General features: G+C 40.7%; 1 protein-coding gene across 1 annotated transcript; it reads left to right on the top strand.

The window, feature by feature from the left end:
- The first annotated feature begins 632 nt into the window (after positions 1–632).
- On the top strand, positions 633–20,034 carry LOC105418391 (macrophage mannose receptor 1-like). Its single transcript, XM_029831279.1, has 32 exons — positions 633–810; positions 962–1,318; positions 1,734–1,904; positions 2,374–2,529; positions 2,647–2,757; positions 3,206–3,346; positions 3,432–3,611; positions 4,759–4,913; positions 5,318–5,431; positions 6,157–6,272; positions 6,363–6,511; positions 6,596–6,795; positions 7,179–7,297; positions 7,728–7,800; positions 7,877–8,033; positions 8,120–8,158; positions 8,345–8,508; positions 8,584–8,645; positions 9,922–10,022; positions 10,100–10,239; positions 10,340–10,445; positions 16,370–16,497; positions 16,862–16,894; positions 17,043–17,075; positions 17,329–17,431; positions 17,552–17,784; positions 17,894–18,059; positions 18,162–18,329; positions 18,400–18,516; positions 18,637–18,789; positions 19,069–19,092; positions 19,166–20,034. Exons 1-32 carry the CDS (start codon positions 747–749, stop codon positions 19,309–19,311), a joined length of 4,179 nt encoding a protein of 1,392 aa, XP_029687139.1. The 5' UTR covers positions 633–746; the 3' UTR covers positions 19,312–20,034.
- Positions 20,035–20,046: the final 12 nt, after the last annotated feature.

The following is a 20,046-nucleotide window of genomic DNA, read 5'->3' as shown; positions in this document are numbered from 1 at the left end:
ATGTAGATGTCTTAAAACCTAATGTCCCATATATATTTTTTGTGGACATGAAAATGTCTGACCTTATACACACACACACACACACACACACACACACACACACACACACACACACACACACACACAGACATGACTGTGTTCACAGTTAAAGGGTCCTGGAGTCTGTCCAAGCAGCAACTGGATGTGAGGACCAAATACATTCCCGGCAGGTCTGGAGCCCATCACAGGACATAAACACCATTCACATGACATGACGTGCATCTTTTGGACTCTAAACTTCTCCAATACAAATTAAACAATTGCCAATCATACCTTGATCACAAATATTCACTGATGTTATTGCATTTTTTTGTTTTCTTTTTATATCTCTAACACACAACCATAATTAACAGGTGTTTAAAGCAAAAATGCAGTGTTGCATCATTTTTAAAATAATTTTTTATAGTGTTGCAGGACCATGTCGGTATTATTAAAACTTGCAGATGTGTGGCTGAAATCAACAAAAACATTACTACAGTTAACTGAGATGTCCTCTTGGATCATATGCAAAAAGCTGTTGAAGTGGCAAAGAGAATCTTTCCCAGAAATATTTCTGTGTTCACACTAATATTTATGACCTACTTGATTTCATTATGTAACAATGATGCATCGCAAAAACATAGGAGGGGCCATTTGCACAACTGTGGCATTCTCTGTTGGGAAAGCTTGGAGAGCACACTTGGTGTTCAGCCAGAGAGGCTCTAGCCATGAAGATAAGCTGCACATTCATCGTCCTTTTCATCCAAACGTTGCAGTGTTTGGCAGCTGATGGTACAGTATTCCTTAACAATCCTCTAAAATCCTTAAGTGATATTTGTCTTTAAGCCTGATTGAAGTGTATTGATATTAGTTTAGTTCTCTTATGCACAATTTTAAGGACATTTTCTTTAGTATTCTTTTTCTTGTTGTTATTCCTCCACAGATTCACAATTTCAATTAAGCAGCAGTGCCGGTGGGTTTTGTTTGGTTAAGATTAAAGCCGAGTGCAATGACATCCGATGGACAAACAGTGACAGGCTTCTGGTTGAGCAAACCAAGAAGTGCCTGGGAGTCCCATCGAAAAGTGCAGGAAGTGGAATCAAACTGTATGACTGTGATGAGAACAGTGAGCTTCAAAAGTGGGAGTGCAGGAACGAAACGATCCTTGCCCTCAAGGATCAAGACCTTTATGTCGAGCTCACCGCAGACAACACGGCTGTTCTCTCCGAAACCATAGGAGCCAATAATCACCTCACAATTAGAGGGACGGACAGTGGTGCTTGCACAAGGACATACCGAGGTATAGTACAGCATGCACTAGGTGTTGTGTGCCTCCTTTAAGTCCCCAGTTTCTGAGCTCTCCAGAACATGATGTAAAGTTTTCACAGGTGAAAATGCTTTAATATAACATTCACTGACCTCCTCTAACACAGTTCAAACATAAATATTTAGAACATTTACAGTCTGTTGGAAACTGGGCTGAGAAGTGGAGGGTTCTCGGTTCGAGCCCCACTGCACACAAAACATGAAAGGTGTTCTGGTAGTGGTGGAAGGTGCCAGAACAACTTAAGAGCATTGCCGAGGCACCCTTGAGCAAGGTTCCCGACCCACAAATGCTCTTATAGGGCCCTGTGATGAACTGGTGTGTGTGTGTGCGCGCGTGCGTGTGCGTGTGCGTGCGTGCGCGTGTGTGTGCATGTGCTCTGTGATTTTAGAACTTTACACCATTGGAGGCAATGCAGCCGGAAGGCCGTGCATGTTTCCATTCCTGTACAAAGACCAGTGGTATTCCGACTGCACCAGTCATGACTCCATTGAGAAGAGGCTCTGGTGTGCCATTGAAACCAAATTCCAAGGTGAACACTGGGGTTACTGCCCAGTAACATGTAAGTAATGCTAATGAGTGGAAACCTGTGTGTTTTTACCTGTCAAGTAGTAACAATAGCTGCATGTTAAATAGATCAATAGCAGATTTGGATGTAAGCTCTTTACTACTTAATTTTGCTTTGACAAAGGTGACTGTCTTTTTGCACCATTCTTAGTTGCCATGGTGTTTGATTGGCAATCAAAAATAACCCACTTTTTTCATGCACTGGTTTGAATGCAGCGAGACGTGTCCCTGTAGAAAAAAAAAGTTACATCTACATGTTACATCTCCATTATTTGTTAAACTATTAGAATCTGAAATCTAAAGCTGTTAAATCCTCTTTGCAAGCAGTAATTTTATAAATTAAAAAAACTGCTTAACTGGCCTTACATCATCTATCATTGTTTATTAATGGAAACAATTTTATCAATAACCGAATACAGTTGAACGACACAAGGTTATGCAGCTTTTTAACCTTACATTTAAAGCCAAACACAGTTGGAACAGACACCCAACTACAGGATCGTATTACCAGCTTAACACAGAGTCGACGCTGACTTGGCCTCAGGCTGAGGTGAGCTGCAGACAGCAGGGGGCCTCCCTGCTCAGCATCACCGATCCTCACCAGCAGGCTTATGTCACAGGTAAAGGGACATTTCTTACTCTGAGTATGTTATATGAAAATGCATAAATGGGAACTACTTACTTTGTCTCTGTACACCCCCCACCCCCACCCACCCACACATCTACCGGTACAACAGCTCTTCTCGGAACTTCGGGTAGTAAACTCTGGTCTGGACTGATTTTGGATCCAGAGCATAGCTGGAAATGGTCTAATGGGAGGCCGTACAGCTATATGAGATGGGACTCGGGTAGATATTTCTTCCATTTTCATTCCATTTTCTTTAATTCTGATATATAAGTCTAAATAACAATGTCTGATTTAGCACAATTCAGCAGTGAGGAAACTAGGAGTCTAAGAATTCATACCCGACTTCACCTCTTTAAGTGTCTTAGAGTACTTATGGTTGCTCCATCCACAAGAAAGTGCCGTAGACCTTTTTACAACCTTACAAAATAGATCAGTTTTACTACAGCTGTCAAATAACATCAACAATTGCTGAGGTTCATGTTTAGAATGTTGGAATAACACAACCCTTGTTAGTACTTTAGTAACATTAAGATCCTTCTCCTAAGTGGAAATGAATAGGATATAAAATAATGCGAATTGAAATGCGATACACAATATTGCAGGAAGTCAGTGTTTTAGAACAACCAAAGCCACAGCCAACATGTTATGTATCATTAATATCATTCCAGGATATCCACTTGGTAATCCGGGACACAACTGTGTGATTGTTGATCCAGCTGCAAATTATTTTTGGCAAAATACTCCCTGCAGCAAGAAACTTGGATATATTTGCTACAGCTATGTGGAAGAGGAACGACTGCTAACAGAAGGCAATGTGCTGCTTTTATTTGTGCAGTATAATGCGGGAAAGAGTTCAGCTGCAAAGTATCAGTTGTGTTGTTATTGTTACTGCAGCTGCTGAGGCAGGCTTCTGTCTGACTCCCTGGATTCCCTTCAACACCCACTGCTTTCGACTCATCCGGACTCTGAACACATGGTCTGATGCTCAGAGGCAATGTCGGAAAATAGGAGGAGACCTGGCCAGCGTCCACAGTATAGAAGACCAAAGCTTTTTAATCTCTCAGTCAGGATATGGTATGTAACCAATACAAATTTGAAAATCCTATAGAAATATTATAAGAAAAACAACAGCCATAAAAAAAGAAGTCTCTAGGTTCGTTGCTGTTGGACATTTTACTCTTCCTCACCAAAAATGTTTAACTGAGTTAGATAAAATTTGACCCTTAAGAGTTCACGAAAGGGTGCGTTTACATGCTGTGAGCACTGGCTTGATATCGCAAGAATGTCGTAAAGTAAATTATATATACTGTATATAAGCATTGTAAGGATTTTGGGTAGTTTCCAATGACTCTTAAACTCGAGTCTGTAGTTTGTTTCCTGGCAAATGTACAAATGTGCAAGCGGGAAACATAGATGTTCAGACACTTACAGGTCATGTGAAAGGTTATGTTAGCAACAGATGCACCTTGTTGATATCTGTATGCAATCATAAAATATGAACTAGAGTTATTAAATTCTGACACAGCTCTTTCGCAATGGGCCACTGATAAACATCTTTGGGGGTCCATTTCTCAAGAAGTGAAGCAACAAATTTAGTGTGGGGGAAGGCATATATATAAAAAATTCAAATTATTAAAAGCAATTTTAATGTATTTTAAAATACCTTTTACTACTAATGATGCCAGTACATCCAATATATTGTGCATTGTGTACAGGTCCTTCTTAAAGAAAGGCCTGTTGAGGCAAGGTTCAGTTAATCTTCATTATTTGATGGGTTGGGAGAATATGTTGGAGTTTGCTTGAAGCCGTACGATAGAGAACTTTAATAGGACCTGCTTTTTAGACCCCAGACCCATTTTTCCTGAAAGGAAAATGATCCCATACACCAGTTGGTGCTCCATACGCCGATAACAGTGTGAGTAAAACACATGACAGAGTCACAGGGGAATTTTATTAGGTCCACATAATGCTGATTATCATTCAGTCTATGCAAACCTTTACTAAAGCTCATCAGAGTGGTAAGGTTTATATATAAGAACATTTAGCATGTTGGTAGATTTTTTAACTTTGTCTCTAAAAGTATGTCACTGTAAGCATGACTGAATATCAGGTGAGACTGATCAGCTATTGTGTTGCATAATTAGCAATAATTGCTAAGATTGAATTGTTAAATAATCGTGCATTAATGCAATATAAATAGGGTGTTTTTTATGTGCTTCAGCATCAACTGATGAAATTTGGATTGGACTAAATGACGGGAAGTCAGAAGGTCTTTTTGAATGGGCTGATCACTCCACTGTCAGCTTCACTAGCTGGGAATATGGAAAGCCTGATGTGTCGAGTGAAATAAAGGATTGTGTTCTTATCAGGGGAGAGGTAATTTGCCCTACATCCATACAGGCCAGACTGTCTTATGGTCATTTTATTCAAGTTAAAGTCCTCTTGAACTTTTTCTCGTCCGTGTTTGTATAAAAGAGCATTGAACTGCATTTTACAAGATTTGCTCTGGGGAACAGTGGGTAATTATTTACTTATAGGAGAAAAATGCCATAATTTTGAAATACAGGGAAATGTACTGTTTAGTCTGTGCATATTTCATATCTTCTGATGAGCAGGTGGCAGGCCCCACTGCCATCAGTGTGAGGATGACTAGAACTTATAAATAACTTTTGGTGGTGAAAATGAATAAATGGTGCTGACTGACATTACAAAATAAAAATTAAAAATTAAAACCTAAATGATTTTTTTGGTTTTGTTTTTCTGTTGTATTTTTTTTGTAGAATGGGAACTGGGTGGACCGCATGTGCAATGAGAAACACGAATTTATTTGTATGAAGATGAGCACCTCAACACCGTCTGGAGAGGAAGTGTCAAAGGATATAGGCTGCAAATATGTACGTTTTGCCTCTTTATAGTTTTAATGCAGGCCAAAAGTTGGGAAGCACTTTTTGTTCAGAATGGCTTTCCTAAAACCAGGATAACACAACTTCTTGTCACCTATAAAACTGTCGGTCAGTCAGCAAAGTAACCCAAAAAGTTATGAACGTATTTTCCTGAAATGTTTAGGCTATATTGATAAAGGACGAAGGAACTGATAATTGCATTTTGGTGATACCCTGGACACTGGAGGGAATTTTGACCTTTTCCAAAGATCGTAGTCAAGAAGTTTTGATCATAAAGCAGTCTCCTATGTTATGTAACCTTGTGTTACTACTGCCTATATAAACACTATACTACAGGTGTAAGTCACCAAATAGGGGAAAATAAGCTGCTTTAGGTCTGTGCCCTTTGAGTGCTTTTCTACTTTTCTTGTAAATATATTTTTCTTGTAAACTTTTTTGTATAAATTTGATCTTGCTTCCAAATCTTTGGCCTTTCCAGCTTTCATTGTTTGTTCTTTTGTCCCAAACTGAGAAGTGTTGTATGTTAAACATCTTTTTAATAGCCAATAAACAGACATTTGTTCAAAATTACAGTTCTTTTTTTTTTTTCTGAAATGGTGACACTTCAGAGACCTACTGTCTGTAACATATTAACTATCAAACGGTTGCATATACTGTTAGATCTGTTCTATTGAGCTTTCAGAAATTTAACAGGTCATGCATTTTGTACGATGCAGGGATGGAGGAGACAGAACTCCTATTGCTACTTCATCGTGACAAAGACCAAAAGTTTCCCTGAGGCCGAAGCTGACTGCAAGAGTTACAATTCCTACTTGGCTGATGTGTCCAAAGGGTAGGATTTAATATTTTTTTCTTTGGATTAATTGTATTAACACCATATAAACACTATATTTTGCACAGTTTAAAAATATTTTTCTTACAGAGTTGATAATGCATTCCTTGTGAGCCTGGTGGGAATGAGGCCTGAAAAACACTTCTGGATAGGCCTGACGAACCAGAAAAACATCAACAGATTTGTTTGGACTAACAAAGACAAAGTGACATTTACCAACTGGAATGTTGTAATGCCAGGTATTGGTGGTAAAGTTAAACCCACATACAGTAGATATTTGCATCACGTGAGTCCATTGAACAATTTGCATTTCTTTGCCCAAGGTCATCATAAAGGGTGCGTTGCCATAACTACGGGAGTGTTTGCTGGCCTTTGGGATGTGCTACCCTGCACCAACACATTAGGCTACATCTGCAAACAGCTAGCAGAGGGGGCAGGCTTGACCACCGTACCACCCACTTTCACTCCTGACTACTGTGCCAAAAATTGGACGCCGCTGAGATCAAGTGAATATTGTATTAAGGTATTGTCATGAATCTACAATCAGGCTTTGTTACAGGCAGACGTGTGAGGAACATGGGCATCCAGTACAGGCAGTACTCAACATGAACATGAACATGAACTTGATGGGCAAGTGTGGCACATATGGCTGCAGCTGGATGATAGCAGTAGTAATTTATCTCTATATTTTTATTGCCATTTGATCCCATTTAGGAGCACTGGGGTGTAAGTGTCTGTCCCAGCAATCACAGGGTGAGAGGCACAAATAGGCCCAGAACACAAACGTGCTCACGCACATCATTCACTCACACCTCAGAGCAATTTAGAGTCTCCAATTAATGAAGTCTATTTTGGACTTTGGAAAGACACTGGTGAATATGCAAATTTTTTTCTTTGTATTTTAAGGAATTTAGCCAAACAAAGGAAAGGAGAACCTGGTTTGAGGCCAGAGAGTTCTGCAGGGCCATTGGAGGAGATCTGGTCAGTATCCACAGTTATGTACAACTGCAACAGGTCCGAACTGCGTAAGTACATCACCCAAAGGACACAATTACGACATATGCATTTGATGATAAAAACTAGAAAATTAATCTTTTGGTGCAAAAACTGGTCTGAATACTGGGAAAAGTTTTTATAAATTACTCAATCAATCCATAATGAAGATAGCCAGCAGACAAGTTTGCTTAGGTTCGCTTAGCTTAGCATTGTCAGGTGCTCAGTAGCAGACAAAGCTCTTGCTCTGACCTTTTCCCTTGTTCATGTGTGTCTCTTCCATCTACTTTAAAGTCCTTTTTCTGTTGTAGCTTAGCTCTAGTCAACATGTCTTGACTTGATTGTGTTGCTTTGAAGTTGATGTCTTGATTCTTGTAGTTTCCATCCTCTCCCACTATCTCAAAGGCAGCATTCTCTCACTTGTGTTTACCAGTGAAAAATGTGTGTGCTTGTGAATTTAAGGTTTACTTCAATGTGGATCGGACTTAGTGCCCCTGACCCAACAACCGGTTTCGTTTGGAGTGATGGATCTCCTGTGAGTTGACTTCATTAGGATTTGTTTTTAGATTTAAAATCCAAATGAGTACAATAAATACCTGTTTTGCAAACAGTTACAGTATCAGCACTGGTTAACTGGACAGCCAGACAACAGAAACAATGTGCAATCTTGTGTTGAAATCATGATGAAATGGCACCACTACACTGATGGCTCATGGAATGATGTACGCTGTGAGAAGACTAATGGGTGGACATGCCAGATTGCTAAAGGTAATTGAGGGATGGAAACCAGGCTTTCATAAACTCTATTTAAAACATTAAAGTTACTGAACTAATGACCCTCTCTGTGTTATTAGGAGTGACTCCAAATCCACTCCCAACCAGGGTGCCGCCTGGTAATTGAGGATTTTGGTGTTAATGTGTTTTTTGTGCAATGTTCACACATTACTAACATGTTACAGTCTTTATCAGGGTCCATAGAAAAACATCCTGTGGTATTTTGCATATCTACCCTTTTGCCTGTCTTCTACAGGGTGAAATTATTTTTTTTAAAAACACCCGGTTCTATTTCATACCTGCAGCCTACAGTCAGACCTTAAATGGGTGGTTGAAGTGGAACGGGAATGAGTACAGCATTGTGCTTGACAGGATGTCAATAGAGCAGGCTCGTCAACATTGCAAAAAGAAAAACAGTGACCTGGTATCAATCACCAGTGAAGCGGAAAGTATCCTGCTGTGGAACCTTGTGAGTGAAACTACCTCAAGAAAAGAAAGTGCAGCAGGATTTCTGCTTTCACTTTTTCTCTTGGTGTGCAATCAGATATCCACACATGAAAGACTTTTCTGGATAGGCCTTACAGTGGACCTCGACAAAACAGCCATGTAAGTATGAAAAAATAGTAGACAAATCAGAGGAGGAAAAAAAACTTATAGAAGGATTTTTTTTTCAGTCGTGCATAAACTTTAATAAATATTTTGTATAAGCTGATACTGAAACTTTTAAGTGGGCCTTCAAGCTGCAAAAAAGCTTCAATACTGATGGCTAGATCCCTGTTCATAACCTTCCTAGGCTGCAGTGGTCAAAATCTATCAAAAGTTTTTCAAAAGAAGGAAGAATGCTAATTGGTGCATGTCTGGGAGCAAAGCCTGGCCCAGGTGGTCCCATCCAATGGACGAACTACTGCAGCTAAAACTCACCAAAGGAGTTAATGGAATAAAGATGTACAAATGATGCATCAGAATACTCAGGAGGTCCAGGTGAATCATGTTTGCTCATGGTTAGACGTGCACCATCAACCTGAAGACCTCATGGCAAGAATGAAACATTGAAACTGAGGAGATGCACTCCTTGGAGTAGGGTCCCTGTTTTTACAGGTAGGTGCGGGATACTGAAAGCAGTTCCCAATGTCAAGTTACGCCCAGAAGATGGCACTAATTGTAGTACCGACCACTGGGAAGGGCCGTTTAAAAATCTAAACAATAATGTAGGTGTTTTTTCATCACTAGCATAGTCAAGTTTGTTGCAGGACTTCCAATTAATTGCAGGAAATCCGCAGCATAAGCAAGCTTTCACCAACAAATGAAAAGGAATTAAAAAGTAGATGTTAAATTCTAATAATTTTTAGTAGTAGGAAAAAAAAACAGGTTGAGGCTCGACCACACAAGTGACAAAGTCTGCTGCTGACATCCTGGTGCAGGACCACAAGTCCAGATACCTTAATGGGCCACAATGTCACATCCGATCAGAGGATTGCAGACTTCTAATGTGGTTCTCCCAATTTAGATCCTGCAAAGCTATCCAACCACTGCTGGACAAAAATATTCATCTATTTACATCCACTTTCATCAACACTGTTAAGCCACAGATCTTCTGCCTCTGAAGGGACAACAACAATGGTGCTGCATTCAATACAACTCGGACGAACTGGGAAAAATCCCTTTCCTATTGATTTAAAATTACGTGCCTTTCTAATGCAAAATACATGCTGAAATTTTATTGTACAGTCAAAAACTTTAATTACAGGTAATTATTTTACATAATTTTGAATGAATAATATAGAAATTGTATAAACTGGAGAGTATCTAATTATATAAAAACAAACTTGGGGCACAGACTTGTGCAATGAATATGTCTTAAAAATATAATATATTTCTACAGATGGATGGATGGGTCTCCTGTGGTATTTCAAATGTGGGAAAAAAATCAACCTCATTTCCTAAACAATGATGAACACTGTGTTGCAATGTCTTCCGTCACAGGTGTGTAAGTTCATTGTACTTTGTGTACTTATTCAGTGGTGCTAAAATGACACATCATTTTCTGTATTATCTAACAGAATGTTGGCATAACTTAAACTGTGGATTCGAAAATTATGCCATTTGTAAACGGAGCTCCGGAAAAACCTATATAGCTGCCGCTCCAACAGTCAGTCCAATTGGTGGGTGTCCTGCAAACTGGACAAAATTGGCCTCAGGGGTAAGACATCCTGTTCACATATTACATCAAGAACACTCAAAATACTGATTAATCTTGCAATTAAAGGAAACCCACAGCATTATTTTTCTTTTTTATATAGTGTTACAAGTTTGTTAATAAAGAGAATGCGACGTGGGATGGTGCGAGGACACACTGTAAGGCCATGGGAGGAAATCTGGCTTCAATTGACTCAAAATCTACACAAGGTTTGTGTCAAATGCTGCAATGTCTAAAATAAATTCTCAACATGGGTCCTGCCTGTCTTGTATTGCACAATATGTACAATAATAAAAAGCAGGACGACGTGCGGGCTTAACTTTTATTTCCACTTCGCGAATACATACGGGTACTCCAGATTGTCTTTTTAACTCTAGCCGATAGACACACCCCTTGTTACCGGGTGACGACTTTCAACAAATGCCTCTGGGCGGCACTACTGCATATATAAGATATTCCTTGAGAATATTACATCCCCTTTCTTTTGAAAAATGGCGCAGTATATTACTGGTTAAAATGCCTAATAACGAGATAAACAAACATATTCTATACAGAATTGTACCATGCAATACTTTGAAATACGTAATGTAACCCGTGTAATAAATGTTCAATTTCAGCTATTAGAAGACAGATTCCTTAATGCAATGAACAGAAACATACATTCCAAGCTTCAGTGTTTTTCTTCTGCATGCTTCGTAATACTTATGAACGTGGCAAAACAGTATATAACAATAATCAACGTAACTCAGTGTAAATCCAAAATGACATTTTACAGGTTCAACTATGTCATGAAACTCAGTCCTTTGTAGCTTTACCTACAAGTCCATAACACTTCTGGGTTTGACGGTTCGTCCAGATCTTGTCTGATATGGGACAGTTACGTTGGTGGGTGGTGTAATGTCAGTCACAGCGGGAGGTGTGGTGTCACCGGTTGCCTGTGGGGCAGGTGGTGCAGTATACTGTTCATATGAGCTCACCTCATCGCTGTGTACCTCATTAGTGTCCAGAAGATGGAGTCTGTTTCGTCGGTACTCCTGTCCTTCTGTAGTACGTACGTGGTAGGATCGATCTGTGTCAGCTGGCTTGATGACGACTGCTGGTTTCCAACGACCATGCTCCTGGAGACGGATGTTTTGTCCTGGCTGCAGTGTAGTCATCGGGCGGGCTGATCGGTCGTAGTACTTCTTCTGATGCTGCTGTTGTTGAACTCTCCTGGTGTAGACATCACCGTGGTTGACTACCTCTGGTTGCAGCTGTTTGTGGGTGTTGGGTAGGATGGAGCGCAGGCGACGGCTCATTAACAGCTGGGCTGGTGATTTGAAGTTGTCCACAGGTGTGTTACGGTATTCAAGGAGACTGAGGTAGGGGTCTCTTTTATCCACTTTAGCTTTCTCCATGAGTGACTTGGCAATGTGCACGGCTTTCTCAGCAAGGCCATTGCTGCGAGGATAGTATGGGCTGGTGGTGATATGTGTAAACTCCCATTCTTTGGCAAACGTGTCGAATTCCTTGCAGCTATACTGAGGACCACCATCCGAAACGACGGTCTGAGGCACACCATGCCTGGAGAAGGCTGCTTTCAGCTTGCGGATCACGGTGGGGGCCGTTGTGCTGTGTAGTTTGTCCAACTCGAAGTATCGACTGTAATAGTCTACTGTGACGATGTAGTTGTCGTTGTTCCAAGTGAACAGGTCTGTAGCCACTGCTTGCCATGGCCTGTCTGGGATCTGATGAGACATCATGGGCTCTTTGGTGTTAGACGGTCTGTATGTGAGACATGTGGGGCATTTTCCAACCATCTCCTCTATCTGCTTGTTCATCCCAGGCCAGAATAAAATGTCACGGGCTCTCAGTTTACATTTCTCCATGCCCATGTGACCTGAATGTATCCGGGATAACATTTCTGTGCGCAGTAGCGTAGGGATGATGATTTTTTCCCCCTTGAATATGATGTCGTTCATCACGGAAAGTTCAGCCCTGTGATTCCAATATTCTGCAATGCTCTGAGGACACATTGGCCTCTTCTCAGGCCAGCCTGACTTGATCGTTTCTTTCAGCAGCACGAGCTGTGCGTCTTTCTCAGTCTCAGCTCTGATTTCCTTCAGCTTTGTGTCACTGACAGGTAAGTTGCTGTACACTGTGTGCACCTGCATGTCCATGCCTTCCCTGAGACTGTCATCTTGGTCAGACAGTGACTTCCTGGAGAGGGTGTCTGCGACAGGAATGTCCTTGCCTGGTCTGTGTACGATGGAGAAGTCATATCGCTGCAGCTGGAGAATCATCCTCTGTAGCCTCGGGGGCGCTGCTGCAAGCGGTTTCTTCATAATGGACTCAAGGGGCTTGTGGTCGCTTTCCACAATGGTGTGGCGGCCATAGACATACTGATGGAAGCGCTTGCATCCGAACAAGATGGCGTATAGCTCTTTCTCAATCTGGGCATAGTTCACTTCACTGTCACTGAGTGATTTGGATGCATAGGCTATGGGTTTTCCTTCTTGCAGTAAAACAGCACCGAGCCCATATTTTGATGCATCGACTTGGAGTCTGAGCTCCTTGCTGGGGTCATAAAACGTGAGAACTGGTCCTGGTTCCCGTGTGATCAGCTCTTTTATTTTCCTGAATGCGGCATCATGCTGTGCGTCCCATATAAATTCACTTGTGCTCTTCATTAGTTGACGCAGAGGAGCGTTGGTTTCTGCTAGCCTAGGGGCAAACTTTGACAGATAGTTAATTGTGCCAAGTATTGTTTCGAGTTCACCTTTGTCTTTAGGTGGTTCCATGTCTCTCACAGCTCTGACCTTGGCTGGGTCAGGCTTGATTCCATCTTTGGTGATGAGGTGCCCAAAATAGCTGACTTCTGTGGCACAGATAATGCTCTTCTCTGGGTTGAGTTTCACTCCTCGCTCTCTGGAGCGCTGTAGCATTGTATGGAGGTTCTTGTCGTGTTCCTCTTTAGTCTTTGCAAAAATCAGGATGTCATCCACTATGGCTGTGACTCCTTGCAGACCCTCGTAGGTCTCGTCGACTCTCCGTTGAAACTCGTCTTGGGCTGATATGATTCCAAAAGGTAAGCGGAGGAACCTGTATCGCCCAAACACAGTGTTGAAGGTAGTCAGTTTAGATGACTCTTCTGTGAGCTTAATAGCCCAGTAGCCTGATCTGGCATCCATGACACTGAAATAGCAGGCTCCTGCCAGCTTAGCTGTGACATCATCGAGAGTGGGCAAGGGATAGTGTGGCCGCTTGATAGCCTTGTTCAGGTCCTTGGGGTCGAGACATACTCTCAGCTTGCCTGTGCGAGGTTTTTCTGCTGCCACCATGGAATTGACCCATTCGGTTGGCTCTGTTACTTTGATGATAACCTGCTGCCTTTCCATGTTTTGTAGCTCCATCTGGAGACGTTTACGCAGTGCAATGGGGACACGCCTTGGTGGGTGAACAACAGGTACTGCTTTGGGGTCCAGGTGGATGGTGCATTCACCAGGGAATAGTCCTATTCCTGTGAAGACATCTGCAAACTTGTCCAGAATTGACACATCTGGTGTGTCAGACACCGATAGTATGAGCTTAATCAGTCCAAAGTCCAGACATGCTTTTAAGCCTAGCACTGGTGGCGCACGTGTGTCGACGACATGCACTTTCAACGTTAGCTTAGTGTCCTTGTATTGGCATTTTATGTTGCATTTGCCCTTAACACTAAGTTGCTCACCTCCATAGCCATAGAGTGGGCGTAGTGAGGGCTCCAGTGTATCCTGTAGTCCTAAAGATCTGAGTATATCTGGGTTTATGACATTTGTGTCTGCGCCAGTGTCTAACTTAAAGTGAACTACAGTCTTATTTGGGCCAACTTGCACATTTGCATAGGCTTGCTCTGTTTTATTTGTGTTATTTTCTAGTGTCACTACATCAATAAACAAATCTTCATTGTCTGGGTCTTGGTTCTGCTCTTTTTCACTGACTGAATGCACTTTGCCTGTTTTGGAACGGCATACCTTTGCAAAATGGTTCCACTTGTTGCAAATCTTGCATTGCTTTCCTTTTGCTGGGCAAGTGTCTTTCTCTCTGTGAGCTCTGTTTCCGCAGTATCCACACGATTTGGAGTGATTTCTGTCTCCCTCCTGAGGATTCCTGGGGTATTGCGCGTGTTCTCTTTTCGTCCAGTCTGCGCGGGTTTTCCATGCGGCACCCTTTGATGTATGCCGGCTCACCGCGTGTACACCTTGTTCGCGCGAGTTTGCGCTGCCGCTGTTAGCAAAACTCCCGCTGTTAGCAAAACTCCGGAGCTGAGCTTGTGCCATGCCGTGGCTCCTGGCAATGTCTATCGCCTTATCCAATGTTAGATCAGACCCGACACTGAGTAGCTTCTCTCTTATTTTTGGTGAATAAATCCCAAAGACCACACGATCTCGCACCATCTCTTCACTATTATTATAGCTGCAGTCTTTGACAAGTAGTCTCAGTTCGGTCACGAATTGCTCAAAAGGCTCTGTAGCTCCCTGTACTTTCTGGTGAAACATGTATCTAGCGAAAATCACGTTCACTTTGGGCTCTACATATGCTTGGAAGCGGTCATAATAGGTTTTTAATACCTTGCGTTCCTCTTCAGTAAGTGTCCATGTGTTATAAACATCTCTACCTTTATCTCCGATCCAAAGGAGCAAGTAGCTGCATTTTTCCTCTTCACTTTTCTCCTTGAAAGGGCCAGAGAACATCAAGTTCACATGTAGCTTGAATTTTCGCCATGCTTCGGGCAAGTTGCTCGCATCCCAGTCCATGCGAGGTGAAGGAACTCCAGCGACGTCCATATTTCCACTATTATTTTCTTCTTTTCAATGCAGGTTCGAGTCACTCTGACACCATGTCTTGTATTGCACAATATGTACAATAATAAAAAGCAGGACGACGTGCGGGCTTAACTTTTATTTCCACTTCGCGAATACATACGGGTACTCCAGATTGTCTTTTTAACTCTAGCCGATAGACACACCCCTTGTTACCGGGTGACGACTTTCAACAAATGCCTCTGGGCGGCACTACTGCATATATAAGATATTCCTTGAGAATATTACACTGCCTGGTGTCTTGCATTCTGGATTCTGGGAGGCTTTGCTGGGAGAGATTGCATGACAACTCTGAACCTCTGCAGATGTTTAGCAGATGTCCATCCCATCACCTAGCATCAACAGGAATCCGTTTGGTCTGTATTCAACCATAGTTATCTCCCTCCATGCACTTTGATGCGCTTAGCATTTTTTAAAATGTGATATTTAAATGGTACATTTGAATAGCTAACAGTATAAAGTTACAGATGCTACTTTTTCAGAAGAATATTAGGGTCAAGGGTAATACAATGGAATGGAAATATCAGCTGGATAATGTTCTTTCTCCAGTCCTGTGACCATATCAACAACAAAACTTTCTAGGTCGCTAAAGCTGATTCAGGAGTATAGCTACCTGTTCATCTAGACAATTTTGACGAGGTAGTCAGGTGCAGTTTCATTTGGTATTACTTTGAGTACTTTGAGCTTGAGGCATCAGATTTTATTCAGTTTCCCCTTAATTTTCAACAGTTGTGTTAAGTGCCATAAACATCATGTTTTCCTCTTAGCTGAAAAGGTTCAAACTGTTGCTGTGGCCTTAAAGGCTCAAAAACAATGTTTGAGTTAGATTTCTGGGTAAATACTGCACCACTCTTTGACTGTAATTCCTGTGAATGTTTATATTTGGGACAGTAGCTCAACTCCTACATCAGCAGTTTGTTAAGATTAATGTATTTCCATGATCGCTGCCTATTCTCTATTGTACCTGTCCTCCCCCTGTCTCCTTCCTCTCGACCCAGAGGGCCATCAGCAGGAGGGTCCCCCTATATGAGCCTGGTCCTGCTCAAGGTTTCTTCCTGTTAAAGGGGAGTTTTTCCTTGCCACTGTTGCTTGTTGGGGGTCAGGCCCTGAGATTCTGTAAAGCACCTAGAAACAATTTTGATTGTAACAGACGCTATATAAATAAAGACTGATTGATTGATTGATTGAAACCATCTTCAAATTCCGATGTTTGCAGAAGATATACAACATTCTAAAAGACTCATTCCTTCCTACTAATCATTTCTTTGAACTGTTTGTGCTACATTTTTCAGCGTTTTTAACAGTTGCCATGGCAGAGGCCCCTACCACAGACCTGTGGATTGGTTTGATAAGTATAAATAAGCAACCTTACTACTGGACTAATGGTCAAGCCGTTAAATACACAAACTTTCAGCCTGACGTAAGTGCACAGTTTTTCTTTTCTTACATTAGATAGAAGACTAATGTGCAGCATTGTTACAACTATTATTTTAAATTGGCCACTTCATTAGGTGCTTCTTCTGATGTTCGGTTTGAACTTCAGAAGTTCTGTCAAGCACAGAAACGATTTAGACGGTAACAGACCTCGATAAATAAAGATGAATTGAAATCAAACTACCTAATGGCCTTATCTACATGTACAAATCCACTAAGTCCTGCAGGTGTGCCTAATAAAGTGTTCCCAATACAAGTTTAATTAATTAATTATTATTATTACATAGTTTAATAAGACATCATTTAAGTGTATGGATAAAATGAGTACAACTGCTGTTTTCTTTTTCTAGATGTTTCATCACAGACATCATAGCTACTTTGAGGTAAATCTTTCTGACAGATTCTGCGATTGTCAAGTAATTGTGTTAAATCCCTTCCAAAAACAAACAAGGATAGATTGGCTATACATGCAGAATATTTCATTGTGACTTTATGTTTTCTCCATTTGTGTCTATATATATTTCTACACAGAAGCCTGAATTGAATCCCTCAAAACCCGTTGAGGTAATTTATACTCTCGTTAACTAAATGGTTTTATTTCAGTCTATTTGCATAAACAGCAGTTTTCTTTAACTTTTTTTTTTTTTTTTTTTTAAGAATTTATAATATGCTGCATATCTTCATATTTACTGAAGCGTAAACCAAAGAAAGTTAACACAACCCAGTTTTTCCCTTCTGAATGTTTGCTCCATTTTGAAACTGGATGTTGTAGAGTTATATCTTTAATTTATTGTTCTTTTTTATTTTTTTAAATCAGCGAGAATGTTTTGTAATGAGTACTAATGTTAAATCTGGAATTGGGACATGGGCCAAGAAGTCTTGCAATGAAAGATGTGGATACATCTGTCTTCGAAATGTTGGTGAGTGGATCAAATGACAGAAACAACGAATGCCTGTTGTTTTCCCCAAATTGTGTGTCACCTCCTTCTCCAATTGGGCGAAGAATAATTGATTAAACAAATTATTTTTCCTGTCCACAGACCCTTTGATCCCAGACAACGTTAAACCAATTATTTACACGGATTATGTCCCAGTAATTAACGATACCTTTAGGGTAAATACCCAAGAAATGTCCTGGAATGCAGCTAAGAGGTTCTGTGAAAGTGAGGGCGCCAAACTGGCCAGCTTACGCAATGAGTGGGCGAAGAGCTATAGCCATATGATGTCTTTGAACCTAAACACTCCTCTGTGGATTGGACTGAACAGGAAAGCGGTATAGTACAGACAGCCCCTTGTAACAGTAAAGCATAACTGTGAATATAAATCCTTAGTCTTATGATATAGGTGAGGGTGATTTTGACGTTTTTTGACTTTGCTTTCAGACTGGTGGATATTTCAGATTTATTGATGGATTTGATCTCACCACAATAGCCTGGGATCACTTCCAACCACGTGCAGGTTATCACTGTGTGTATGTCAATCAGGAGGGTAAATGGCAGACTGGTGACTGTGATCGTAAGATGGCCAGCCTTTGTATAAAGAGTACAGGTAAAGAAATGGACAATACTATAGATGGTAAACATATGGACAATTCAATGAGAAGGATCCTGCCATATTTTTGACGGTGACATCACTAACTGTCATTTACAGATGTGCCACCTACACGGTCCACTTACAGAGGAGTTTGTCCTCAGTACCAAAGTCCACGCATGCATTCATCAGAGCATTACAGCTGGATCCCATTTAAAGACTACTGTTACCTCTTTGTCATAAGAACCGTTGACTGGTCAGATGCATCTGTCAGCTGTGCAAGATTGGGTGAGTATAACCCTCCCACACACACAGATACACTGAGCACAGTCCTTTACGCCTCTGTTTTTTTGTGAAGGTGCAACCCTTGCCAGCATTGAAGACCCTTCAGAGCAGGAGTTCATTAAAAGAAATATCTTCATATATAGCAACAGCTACAGCTCTTTTTGGATTGGCCTGTACAGAACACTCAGCGGTACGGTCATGTCACCTGGTCTTCATTCCAGTAATCAGAACTAAATAGCAAAGAATGTTATGTTTGCTAGTTTGTAACCAATAATTTTAAAAAGTCAAACCAATTCTGTTTATCTCCTAGGAATGTGGCAGTGGGTGGATAAAACTCCCGTGGACTATACCAACTGGGGTACTGATTCTTCTTTCACTAGTGGGGCAATCAACAGTGAAGATGGGCAATGGACAAGCGACAGCGAGCACAGCTCAAAACCTTATGTTTGCAAAGTGCCCAAAAGTGAGTTCAGAGGTTATCAATTACAGGTGCAGGGTGTAATCTGTAGTATTTTAGAGGCTGTATTATTAGCCCAGAGTTTTGTCACTGTAAATATCGTGTGCAACTAGTCTACTTTGTTTTCTCTTCAATTCCTTGACAGACTAATGTAAATCGTGTCAGTATTTATAGAAATGTCTTCATGCTATGTCACAGAAACACAACGATTAGACTATCTGTATAAAATAACTCTGAAGAACACATCCCTTCAAATTATGATGATCTTGCATCTTTTTATTGCAGTACTACCTCAAGCGCCACAAACTGGTAAGCAAAACTCTTTTCTTATTTATCATTTCTACTATTTCTAATTCAACATTCAAGTTTTGTATCCATGCAGTGAGACCCACAACAGTTCGTCAAACTGGCACCTCAAGCAGCGTTACTTTAGCAGTCACGCTATCTATCTCTCTGGCTGCAGTTGCTATAGTGATCATCGTATTCGTTGTAAAAAAGGTCTGGCTGCCTCATACCATTTCGATTTGACCTGCTCTTCAGCAACGAGCTGACCCCACGTAACTTTTCTGAAAAATCAGGGGTGAAGAGCATTTTTTTGGGATGACCCAAAGACTCTCACATTGCAGAGGTACTAAGTTCCATAGCAAAAATGTGTCTTTTTAAAAAATAAATAAATAAGTAAACAGTCTTAAGTTTACTGTGCATGTTGTCACTAAACTCCCTGTTTAACAAATTCTGGTGTTTTGACTTTACTATGAAAGAAGACTTATTAAATTAGGAGAATTATCTGGTCATGAGCATTATATAATTTGAGTTACCTATATTTAAACAGAAGCAATTAAATAAATTTGAAATTATGCATATACTGTATATTACTCTTTTGTGACCTGAGCAGTTATTTGTATTTAAGTGCAGTTAAGTGCATTTCAGCGTCTATGTAATAAAAACTGAAAAGCAACATGGTGTTTGTTAGCAGGAACCATCTGTGGTCTGCACACTGGGATTATAATTTCCCAACCCCATTTCTGTTTTGACGTGGATTTAGTTTCATTTTCATTTTCACCTAGTTAACAGCAATAATAGTAAATTATTCTTATTTAATTCAGAAAGTGAAGTAAAATTGACATTGTAGCAAAACAAAATACCACTACACATTTTTGCTAATTGAATGCATATTTGTAACCACTGAAATCTGTACCAAAGAAAATTAGCCCATCAGTTTGTAGAATACATGAATAAAGCCTTCCATAATCCCAACAAGGC

Source organism: Takifugu rubripes, chromosome 22, assembly GCF_901000725.2.
Source record: "Takifugu rubripes chromosome 22, fTakRub1.2, whole genome shotgun sequence".
NCBI classification, from domain to species: domain Eukaryota; kingdom Metazoa; phylum Chordata; class Actinopteri; order Tetraodontiformes; family Tetraodontidae; genus Takifugu; species Takifugu rubripes.
The sequence above is the reverse complement of the archived record's forward strand: the minus strand, read 5'-3'. Positions and strand labels throughout refer to the sequence as shown.